Source organism: Mesoplodon mirus, assembly GCF_964341445.2.
Source record: "Mesoplodon mirus genome assembly, chromosome: 1".
Lineage (NCBI taxonomy): Eukaryota > Metazoa > Chordata > Mammalia > Artiodactyla > Ziphiidae > Mesoplodon > Mesoplodon mirus.
In genome coordinates, this window is record NC_138976.1 from 31,149,230 (window position 1) to 31,161,372 (window position 12,143).

At 37.4% G+C, this 12,143-nt stretch overlaps 1 protein-coding gene across 8 annotated transcripts in view; it reads left to right on the forward strand.

Moving 5' to 3' along the window:
* The window catches only part of FKTN (fukutin), an 89,443-nt gene that overhangs the window by 19,379 nt on the left and 57,921 nt on the right, over nucleotides 1–12,143 (forward strand). For 7 of the 8 annotated variants that reach the window (XM_082643872.1, XM_082643866.1, XM_082643865.1 and 4 more), the window contains exons 3-4: nucleotides 5,076–5,135; nucleotides 9,679–9,882. In XM_082643872.1, coding sequence (XP_082499998.1) covers nucleotides 5,076–5,135; nucleotides 9,679–9,882 — 264 coding nt within the window. The remainder of the gene's footprint in view (nucleotides 1–5,075; nucleotides 5,136–9,678; nucleotides 9,883–12,143) is intronic. The other variant, XM_082643871.1, reaches the window with a different exon arrangement.

Below are 12,143 nucleotides of genomic sequence, written 5' to 3' on the forward strand. Positions count from 1 at the left end.
CTGTATAAGTTTCTGGCCAAGCAGCTTTGATTATTAATAAACATAGCTTTCCCACCAGTTATTGGAGACTTAAAAAATTTTTCTTTAAAGTATTACCATTAGGTCCAATAGGCATGATTAATTATCATGCTGAATTAAGAATTGTTTTCTGGTGTCTGTAAGAAACTGATTGTTGGCTACTATCTTTAAAAAATGACAGGATCATTTAAATCTTTACTTCTGTTTCCTGAATGCTTTTTCTTTGATGGCATATCTTAATTTGATTCATTTATCAGTAGAGTTCAGTAGCCACCAGACTGCTTCTACCAGTCCTTTTTGGGATCTAAGTCTATCTCTTCATTCATTTATTCATTTCACTTAAATTTTCAACACAAATATCTCATATGTAGTGTTTCAGAATATCTTTAGACATTTTTAACCTCTTGACTTTTACCGTATGGCTTTTCTTTTAGAACATTCAGTCATTGATTTGGCAAGTATTTGTTGAGGGTTTACTATGTGCTAAGCACAGTACTAGGCTATGAGACAAAATGATGAATCAAGTGCAGTCCTTGCTGCCTAGGAACCCACAAATTGGGGGAGTTTGGGGTTGAAGGGGAAAGGGGAAAAGAAATATATAGAGACATAGAAACAAATGACATCAATATGATATGTTACTTCTTCAAATCACACATCATAAAACACTGTTCTGCCTACTTTACTACTTATAGCTTAAGAACTCTTCTTTATCTCTACTCTTTGTAATGCTCTTCTGGCAAAAATAACAGCCATCAGATTTATTTTTCTTAAATACAGATCTGATCAAGTTATTCTCTGCATAAAATACCTATGGAATAAGATCCCAACTTCTTACCATGGTGCAGTGGGTAGTCTCTGTTTGCCTCTCCAGGTCCTCTCCTCACCATACTCTGTGCCTTGGGAGGCTGACCTCTGTGGACTACATTAGCTGAGCTCCCTTGCTCTTTGTTTTCCATTTGGGTTCAGCCAATGGGAAGCATCAGCTGGAGACTGGAGACCAGGAGGAAAGAGGCCAGGTTATTTATTCTCTTGGTTCTCCATTTGTAGGGTCATTGGTTGATAGTGACTGCATTCCTCCTGTACAGCAAAGTTGTAGCCACTGTGTACCATTAACTGTTCCTTCCGAGGTGGATTAACCATTAAGATAATGAAATTTAAACTGCAGCTCCCCTCACTTCCAAGGCTCTTGGAGGAGCCTTAGGAATATGTTACAAAACTGTGTATTTTTGTAAAGTTTGCAACAGATAATTTTTTGCATTTTTTTTTCTGTAAAAGGACCACCAAAATTGTATAATCTTCAAGCTCTATAAAACTGGGCCCTCTTATGTTCCTATCCTTGACTCTCTGAGCTTAGATAAGTGCAAAGTTTTCAGGGAATGAGGAACTGCTGAATAACCTATTTGGGAAGGTTATGATTAAATATTTCATGGATAAAGTAATATTTTGGATTGGTCTTATAGGATGAGTAGGAGTTCTCCATGTAAAGAAGGATGGGAGGACCATTACAAATAGAGGAAACAGCCTATGTAAAGGGAATGAGCTATGTGTATGTTTAGAAGAGGAGTACACTAAGTAGAGACCAAAGGAAGCACAAAGGTCCTGAGGCAGGAACTTGCCTGGCAGTTTTGAAAACAGCAGAGAGATCACTGTGGCTGTAGAGGAGTGAGAGAGGAGAATAGTAGGTAAGGTCAGAGAGTTCTATATTTTTTATGGCCTTGTAAGCCACTATAAAGGCTTTGGCTTTTATTCTGAATGAGATTGGGGACTCTAGGAAGGTTTTGAGCTGAAATGTGACACGATCTGACATTTTTTTAATAAAAAGAAGTAGTGCGGAGGCTCCGTTGAGAACAGATTGTAGGGGCAAGGGCTGAAGCAGACCAGTTAGAAGGTTTTTTAGTAATTTACATGAGATGATGATGGCTTGGACACAGGAGCTAGTGGTGGAGTTTGTGAGAAATGGAAAATAGAGTTGTCAGGATTTGTTGATGGGCTAGATGTGGGGTATGAAAGACAGAAAAGAGTCAGGGATAACGCTAGTTTTTTTGTGTGTGTGTGTGGCTGTGTTGGATTTTTGTTGCTGTGCGCGGGCTTTCTCTAGTTGTGGTGAGCAGGGGTCTACTCTTCTTTGCGGTGCGCAGGCTTCTCATTGTTGTGGCTTCTCTTGTTGCAGAGCACGGGCTCTAGGTACGCGGGCTTCAGTAGTTGTGGCACGTGGGCTCAGTAGCTGTGGCTCGTGGGCTCTAGGGCGCAGGCTCAGTAGTTGTGGTGCTCGGGCTTAGTTGCTCTGCGGCCTGTGGGATCTTCCCGGGCCAGGGATCAAACCTGCGTCCTCTGCATTGGCAGGTGGATTCTTAACCACTGCGCCACCAGGGAAGCCCCAACGTTAGTATTTTTGACCTAGATATTTGGAAGGGAGAAGTTGCTATTTAAGGAGATGGGAAAGACTAGAGGAAGCAAGTTTGAGGAATGGTGAAGATCAGGAGTTTTTTTGTACATACTAAGTTTGAGATGCCTATCTGACATCCAAATGAAGAAGGTGAATAGACATTTGAATATATAAGTCTGGAGTACAAAGGACTGATGTGGTTGGGAATATAAACTGGGGGTTGTAAGCATATAGATTGTATTTAAAGCTATGAGTAGATGAGTTACCAAGGAAGTAAACATAGAGTAAAAAGAGAAGGAGAAGAATCTCATGGTCTGAGCTTTGGCACCCTCCAACATGTCAGGGAGCTGAGAAGAAGTAGCAAATGGGACCAAGGAGTAGTTGGAGAGAAATAGCAGGAAACCAGAAGTATGGGGATCCTGAGAGTCAAGTGAATGAAGTGTTTAGGTGAGGCAGAGGTGATAAATAATTCTTGATAGATCAAATAAGACAAGAACTCATAGTTGACCATTGGATTTAGCAATATGGAGGTTACTGGTGAACTTGATAAATACTTGGCAGAGTGAACTTAAGCTCAAGTGAGTACATGACAGGAGAGAAATTGGAGGGAGTGAGAACAGACTACCCATTAAGAGTTTTGCTGGAAAGGGGAACAGAAAATTGTTAGTTGGGAAAAGAGAAGTCAAGACGGGTTTTTTGTTTTAATTATTTAAGATAGGAGAAATAATATCATATTTGTATACTGATGGGAGTGATCCAACAGAGAAAACAAATTAAACAACTCAGAAATTTAGTCTTATCTACTAATGTAGGGCTATGGTGAGCAACAAGTGGCTACATTATAGAATTTGCAATCTTTTTTCAAGGATGAAGATTGCACAGCTGCCTCTGATGTTTTGTAAATATCCTTGGTATATTTTCTTTGTAAAAAATTAAGTTATTATTCAAATATAGTTGATTTACATATTATATCTGTTTCAGATGTATAACATAGTGATTCAATATTTTTATAGATTATACTCCATTTAAAGTTGTTATAAAATATTGGCAATATTTCCCTGTGCTGTACAATATATCTTCATAACTCATTTATTTTATACATAGTAGTTTGTGCTTCTTAATCCTCTACCCGTATCTTGCCCCTCCCCACTTCCCTCTCCCCACTGCTAACCACTAGTTTGTTATTTATGAGTCTGTTTATGTTTTGTCATATTCATTCATTATTTTTTAGATTCCACATATAAATGATATCATATAGTATTTGACTTTCTCTGTCTGACTTATTTCACTAAACATAATATCCTCTAGGTTCATCCATATTGCAAATGGCAGGATTTCCTTTTTATGGCTGAGTAGTATTCCTGTGTGTGTGTGTGTGTGTGTGTGTGTGTGTGTGTGTGTGTGTGTGTGTGTGTGTATGCGCCACATCATCTTTTTCCATTCATCTGTTGATGGGCACTTAGGTTGCTTCCAAATCTTGGATATTGTAAGTAATGCTGCTATGAACATTGGGATGTGTGTATCTTTTCGAATAAGTGTTTTCATTTTCTTCAGACATATAACCAGGAGTGCTCTTGCTGAATCCTAGAGAAATATTCCTTGGTGTTAAAATGTTATTGTTTAAGTTGCAGAGTTTGTGAGGAGAGACCAGTTCTGGTTCTACCTTAATCACTCAGTATATCTTTCTTCCTTCCTTCCCTCCAATTAGCAAACTGTTATTAAGCATTTTACTAGTTGTCAAGCACTATGCTAGATACTGGTGATACAAAGGTGGATTGGATTTGGTCCCTGCCCTTGAGTTTACAGTTTAATGGGGAAATGAGTCTCCTGTTTAGGAACTTGAAGCACACTTCATTTTCAGGGTGAGGATATTCTTACGCCTTTTCAAAATCCTTCCATCTAACAGATAAAGAGCACATTCAAGGCATAAGAAACTTCTTGGAGCTTGAAACATTCTTCCTCTTGTCTCTAGACCATCAGACATTCTTTCTCCTGTGACTTTCAAAGTGTTTTGGTGATTAACAGATGAAAAACTGATAATGCTTTTTTCCTTCTGATTCTCTAGACGTGAATGTTTTAAAAAATATTCTTTAAAAAATAATTCAACATTGGCAATTATGATGTATGTTATGAAAAGTGTGGGCATTGGAGCTCTCTGTGGAACAGAAATAATAATGCCTACTTTGCAGGATAGTTATGCGAGATAGATGAGAATACATAATTCATATGTGGAAGTACACTTAGGAGCTGCTCAATAATTATTATTATACTTTCTTATCACTTTGCCAAGGTCTGCAAACACTAACTCAGTGTGTGGAGGTAAGCTGAAGTTAGGGATATGGAGCTAAATGGATAAACACTAATTCTAAAGAGATAGCAAAGAGTTTACTATTCATTGATGGAAATTAATTGGTTCAGAGATGTTGACCATATTTATTTAATTAAGTGATGGCACTTGATTAAATTATAGCAATCTGTCAGTGTTTTCTGTCTTGGGTAGTTGTATTATGTACTTGTAGAATTCTTAGCTCATGACTGTATGAAAATAGGTATTTAGATAATGCTTTTTAATGATTATGAACCAGTTATATAGGTTGAATCATACCTACCCTAAATGTAATGTTGCATGCTGGGCTTTGAATTTACTACAATTTTTTTTTAATCTTCCTAGAATGGAGCTGGTTTATCAAAATCCAAAGGAAGCCGAATTGGATTTGATGGCACACAGTGGGTATGTATGATAATCAAGAAATTCCTCAATTGCCATGTTCATTTAGTTCATTCATTTATATACTTAATAAGTATTTGTTGAATGATGACAGTGATAATAGCTAGCTTTGTGAAAACAGGTAGTAGGTGATAGAAAGGAAGAGGCAGATCCTGTGCCAAGTGCTTTACATGCAGTATCTCATTTAGTCCTTATGCAAACTTTAAGAAGTCAGTACATATGTTTATCCTCAATTCACTTAGAAAGATTAAGGTTGGTTGGCTAATAAGTGGCTGAGCCCAGATTCTAACTGCTTGCCTCCAAAATCCTCATTCACTGAGCTGTGGTTCTTCCCCAAGTAAACAAATATGTGAATCAGAATTGAACCAAGAATAAAGGTAAATAGGTGTACCTATTTACCTAGTAAATTTACCTGGTAAATAGGAGTACCTATTTACCTAGTAAATTTACCTAGTAAATAGGAGTTTAGGAGTAAAAATCTATTCAACATGTTTTCTTTTTTTTTTTTTTTGCTGTGCCACAGGGCTTGTGGGATCTTAGTTCCCCAACCAGGTATCGAACCTGGGTCCCCCCAGCAGTGGAAACACAGAGTCCTAACCACTGGACCACCAGGGAATCCCATGTTTTCTTTTAAAGATCAGGAAAACTAGCAATATGTACAATAAATCCCTGTTTCACAGCCTGTACATTTATAAAATTTATAAAATATATTTTCTTTTTTCTAATCAAATTTAGAATGAAAAACAATGCTAAAAAAGTACATTTATCCTGTTAGCATACATATTGGATATGACTAGTTATTTCTTGTGGATACACTTCAGTCTTTGGCTTCTCTTTAACCAGAGACATGAGAGGCTTTAGATTAGAAGTGAGTTTTCAAATCACCAAGCAGCTATAAAGTAGTGATAATTTTAGGTCATTGCTGATACCATTTGGATTTGAACTATTGTTTAAAAAGTAAAGTCTGGGATATCCTATATCAGGCTCCTCAACTATCAGGTCTAGAAGTATCAATGTAAACTTTTTTTTTTTTTTTTTTTGCGGTACGTGGGCCTCTCACTGTTGTGGTCTCTCCCGTTGCGGAGCACAGGCTCCAGACCCGCAGGCTCAGCGGCCATGGCTCACGGGCCCAGCCACTCCGCGGCATGTGGGATCTTCCCGGACCGGGGCATGAACCCGTGTTCCCTGCATCGGCAGGCGGACTCTCAAGCACTGTGCCACCAGGGAAGCCCAATGTAAACTTTTAATTTATTAAAAGTAGCAGTTTTTCTTTGTGAGCTTAGGGTAGTCTGAGGGGAAAGGGAAGCCCTATCTTTTTCATTCAGGGAATGACCCTTGAGGTGGGAGAAAATAACAGATTGTTTTAAAAGGGTTGACTTCCAAGATAAATGAGTAAAAAATTACGGAGCCGCTTACTACATTCAGTGAATTCTCTTTGTTAATTACATTTCATGGTACTGAAAATCACTCCGTATAATATTTGCAAAGTCATAGGGAAGGGAGAAGTAGTACTAAAATACTTTTGTTCTAATATTTTAGAAGGAACAAAAAAGTGAAGTGTGATCAATAGATGTGATACTGAACCCTGATAAAATCCTAGAATGAGTTATTAAGCAGATAATTTGAGGGGCTTAGAAGAGAAAATATGATGATTATTAGGAACTAGCCTTTCACTAAGAGCATGTCCTGCCAAGCCCTTGTAGAAGAATGGACTGTTACAGTCTCATTGTATCCTTTTTTCAAGAAGACGTTTTTCTTTCTTGTAAACAAAATGAATTACTGAAGGTCAGATGATAATAGTCATGTTGATTAAGAATTAATTGGATTTAGAGTCAATTGGACATCTATGTCCAGGGAACCTTGATGATTGCATTGATAACAACGTGGAAGGCATATTTAGAAGGTGAGTTGTAGAGTCTCTCCTTGACCCTGCCCTAATCTATATTTATATTAATAATCATAATGAAGCTGTGTGTTCATCAAGCTGAAAGAGATTCATTCAACAAACACCAAGCTGAAAGAGATTCATTCAACAAACATTTATTAAGCACCTTATATGTACTAGTATCTGTCATCTCATCATCTTTCTTCCAAAACCCTTTCTTCCTCTTTTATTCTCCCTAGTGTAAAGCACAGAAAGTAATAGCCATGAAAGAAATTGTTTTTGATAAATTAGACTCTCAAAATTTAAAACTTCTGCTCATCAAAAGCCACCATTAAGAAAATGGATAGCTAATGCCACAGATTATAAAATATTTGCAAAACATGTATCTGATGAAAGATTGGTATCAAGGTTAAATGAAGAACTGCAATTCAGTAATAGACTTTTTTGTTCATAATCTTTAGCAAATTCAACAAGTGTTGTATTCCTGATTTGCTAAGAGGTTTTAATCATAAATAGATATTGAATTTTGTCAATTTTTTTTGTGTTGAAATTAACATAGAGTTTTTCCCCTTTATTCTATTGATATGGTGAATTTTATTGATTGATTTTCAAATGCTGCCTTTCATTCCTGGGATAAACCCTACTTGGTCATGATATTTCCTTTTTTTTTTTTTTTTTGGTCCTTTTTTTAAAAACTACAGGAGGGCTTCCCTGGTGGCGCAGTGGTTGAGAGTCTGCCTGCCGATGCGGGGGACACGGGTTCGTGCCCCGGTCTGGGAGGATCCCACATGCCGCGGAGCGGCTGGGCCCGTGAGCCATGGCCGCTGAGCCTGCGCGTCCGGAGCCTGTGCTCCGCGGCGGGAGAGGCCACAGCAGTGAGAGGCCTGCGTACCGCAAAAAAAAAAAAAAAAAAAAAAACCTACAGGAATTGATTTTTTGGTATCTTGTTAAGTATTATTGCATCTGTGTTCATGAGGGATGGTGGTGTATAATTTTCTTTTTTTGTAATGTCTTTGTCAGGTTTTGCTATTCAGGATTACACTGGCCTCATAGAATGAGTTAGGAAGGATTTCCTCCTGCTCAGTTTTCTGAAAGAGTTTTTGTACACTGGTATTATTTCTTCTTAAAGCTTTGATAGAATTCACCAGTGAACCATCTGAGTCTAGAGTTTTTTCTTGTTGTTGTTTTGATGGCAGTTTTTTTTTTTTAATACATAACAAATTCAATTCTGTTAATAGTTATAGGGCAAGTCAGATTTCCTGTTTCATCTTGTGGTAGTTTTCTTATTCATGTTTTTAAAGAAATTTGTCCATTTCATCTGTTATTGAATTTGGGGGCATAATTGTTTATTCTAACTTTTTACTTAGTTGGCTTTCCCACTAATAGATGATAAACTCCTCTAGAATAGAGATGATTATGTTCTTGGTATTTGCATAATACTCTACAGTAAAAACAAAGGATAAGAGACTGATTCCTGCCTTTATCTCATTTTTTAAATTTTTATAATTCTTGATACTCTAATCTATTTATTTATCTTGTATATGTTTTTAGAAGTGTCCTCAGATTTTGTAAATAAGAATTTATCCTTAATTCCCTGAAACATCTTTTTTTGATGGCATATGTCCCTTTGAAATCATTATTGCTTTCACTAAAGTAAGCTTTTAAGCAATAATGTACTTCAGTTATTCTATTTAACTTGACTACTCTTAGGTATTATTTACTCCTAAGTGTGACTGTTGTTTCCATTCTAATTTTGAAATTTATTTTTTTCAGTAGGGTGTTCTGCTTACTGCTCAACAGAATTATATTTTTATTTTTATTTTTTTTATTTTTTAATTTTTTTGCGGTACACGGGCCTCTCACTGTTGTGGCCTCTCCCGTTGTGGAGCACAGGCTCCGGACGCACAGGCTCAGCGGCCATGGCTCACGGGCCCAGCCGCTCCACGGCATGTGGGATCTTCCCGGACCGGGGCACGAACCCGTGTCCCCTGCATCGGCAGGCGGACTCTCAACCACTGCGCCACCAGGGAAGCCCCAGAATTATATTTTTAAATGTTATAGTATTATTAGAAAATCAAACTGTAGATAGGAATGGTCAGGCAGGCGATGTATGTTAGTTTGTCTTTTGACTGGCAAAATTATTAAGCAGTATTTCAAATATGAAGAAAAGTGGCACATACAACTGATTTTTGGTTTCAGAAAGGTTGACATGACTGATTTTTAAAAACTGAAAAGGCTGGTATTTCCTGTCCCACTTTTGCTTGAAAAGATTTAGCTACTACCAAGGGAATAATTTGTAAGGCCAAAGTTCTCATTTCAGATACTACTTCCTCTATGAAGATTTTGTTATCCTTTTGATGTACAGTTAATTACTAGCTATTGTTCTGTACTTTATAATATGTTGCATATATTTTTACTATAGCATATTTTACATTGTATTGTAAATATTTGTTCATCTTCCTCAGTAGACTGTGTACTTCTTGAGAACAGGGACAATGTATTATTTATTTGTGGGTTTTATTTTTTTAGCAAAATAATAAGCATGCAATCTACTGAGTAAGCGGTCTAGATATCCTTATAAAATTAATGAATAAAAGTTTAATAAGATAGATTATTGTATTGGTTTAGAAGAATTAAGGGGATTCTTTTCCTCTCAAACAGCGCACAGTTAAAAAATTTATTATGCTAACATCCAGTCAAAATGTACCTGTGTTCCTTATTGATCCTTTGATTCTGGAATTGATTAATAAAAACTTTGAACAAGTCAAGAATGCTTCTCATGGCTCCGCTTCAGAATGCAAGTTTTTCTGTGTTCCAAGAGACTTTACTGCATTTGCACTACAGTATCACCTATGGAAGAATGAGGTAAGATGATTTGCTTTCAGATAATGGAGTGTCTTTTCCAAAACAGTATGGGATTAAACCAATTTAAACTGTAAAACATTTAAAAATTTTCATAAAGACTTTTATAGATTGTATCAGGAATACTTTAAGCAATAAGTAACAAAACACAATAGTGGCTTAAGCAAATAGGGGACTTATTTTTCTGATATAACAAGAGGTTAAAATGTTGGTGGCTGTTGGTATTAGTGGAGCTGTCCACTGAAGTCAGCATGTGCATCACTGAAATTCTTTCTGCATTTCTCTCATCCTCACAAGGTAGATGTTGTAGCATCAGGGTATCATAGTGACACTATCTATCTATCTATCTTTTTTTTATTTTTTTTATTTTTTATTTTTTATTTTTTTTTGCGGTATGCGGGCCTCTCACTGTTGTGGCCTCCCCCGTTGCGGAGCACAGGCTCCGGATGCGCAGGCCCAGCGGCCATGGCTCACGGGCCCAGCCGCTCCGCGGCATATGGGATCCTCCCAGACCGGGGCACGAACCCGTATCCCCTGCATCGGCAGGCGGACTCTCAACCACTGCGCCACCAGGGAGGCCCGTATCTTTTTTTTAGATTACTAATACTGGTGTTTATTATCACCACAAACAAGATGAGGGTACGTTTTTTTTGTACCTTTTTAAAAACTGACTTTTTTCAGCCATTGCATGAAGAGCCATCTTTTATGTCAAGTTATATACTTGAATAGGCCAATTGTGTCTCATCCAAACTTTGTCCAAAATTTGGATATCTAATCATTCTTTTTTTAAAATTTCTTATTAGTCATCAAAACAATTTCTTATTAGTTTCATACACGTCAGTGTATACATGTCAATCCCAATCACCCAATTCATCACACCACCACCCACACCACCCAGCTGCTTTCCCCACTTGGTGTCCATACGTTTGTTCTCTACATCTGTGTCTCAATTTCTGCCCTGCAAACTGGATCATCTGTACCGTTTCTCTAGGTTCCACATATATGTGTTAATATACAATATTTGTTTTACTCTGTCAGACTTACTTCACTCTGTATGACAGTCTCTAGATCCATCCACGTCTCTACAAATGACCCAATTTCATTCCTTTTTATGGCTGAGTAATATTCCATTGTATATATGTACCACATCTTCTTCACCCATTCGTCTGTTGATGGGCATTTAGGTTGCTTCCATGACCTGGCTATTGTAAATAGTGCTGCAAGGAACACTGGGGTGCATGTGTCTTTTTGAATTATGGTTTTCTCTGGATATATGCCCAGTAGTGGGATTGCTGGATCATATGGTAATTCTATTTTTAGGTTTTTAAGGAACCTCCATACTGTTCTCCATAGTGGCTGTATCAGTTTACATTCTCACCAAAAGTGCAAGAGGGTTCCCTTTTCTCCACACCCTCTCCAGCATTTGTTGTTTGTAGATTTTCTGATGATGCCCATTCTAACTGGTATGAGGTGATACCTCATTGTAGTTTTGATTTGCATTTCTCTAATGATTAGTTATATTGAGCAGCTTTTCATGTGCTTCTTGGCCATCTGTATGTCTTCTTTGGAGAAGTGTCTATTTAGGTCTTCTGCCCATTTTTGGATTGGGTTGTTTGTTTCTTTAATATTGAGCTGCATGAACTGTTTATATATTTTGGAGATTAATCCTTGGTTCGTTGATTCATTTGCAAACATTTTCTCCCATTCTGAGGGTTGTCTTTTGGTCTTGTTTATGGTTTCCTTTGCTGTGCAAAAGCTTTGAAGTTTCATTAGGTCCCATTTGTTTATTTTTGTTTTTATTTCCATTACTCTAGGAGGTGGATCAAAAAAGATCTTGCTGTGATTTATGTCAAAGAGTGTTCTTCCTGTGTTTTCCTCTACGAGTTTTATAGTGTCAGGTCTTACATTTAGGTCGCAAATCCATTTTGAGTTTATTTTTGTGTATGGTGTTAGGGAGTATTCTAATTTCATTCTTTTACATGTAGCTGTCCAGTTTTCCCAGCACCACTTATTGAAGAGACTGTCTTTGTATATCCTTGCCTCCTTTGTCATAGATTAGTTGACCATAGGTGCATGGGTTTATCTCTGGGCTTTCTATCTTTTTCCATTGATCTATGTTTCTGATTTTGTGCCAGTACCATATTGTCTTGATGACTGTAGCTTTGTAGTATAGTCTGAAGTCAGGGAGTCTGATTCCTCCAGCTCCATTTTTTTCGCTCAAGACTGCTTTGGCTATTTGTGGTCTTTTGTGTCTCCATACAAAT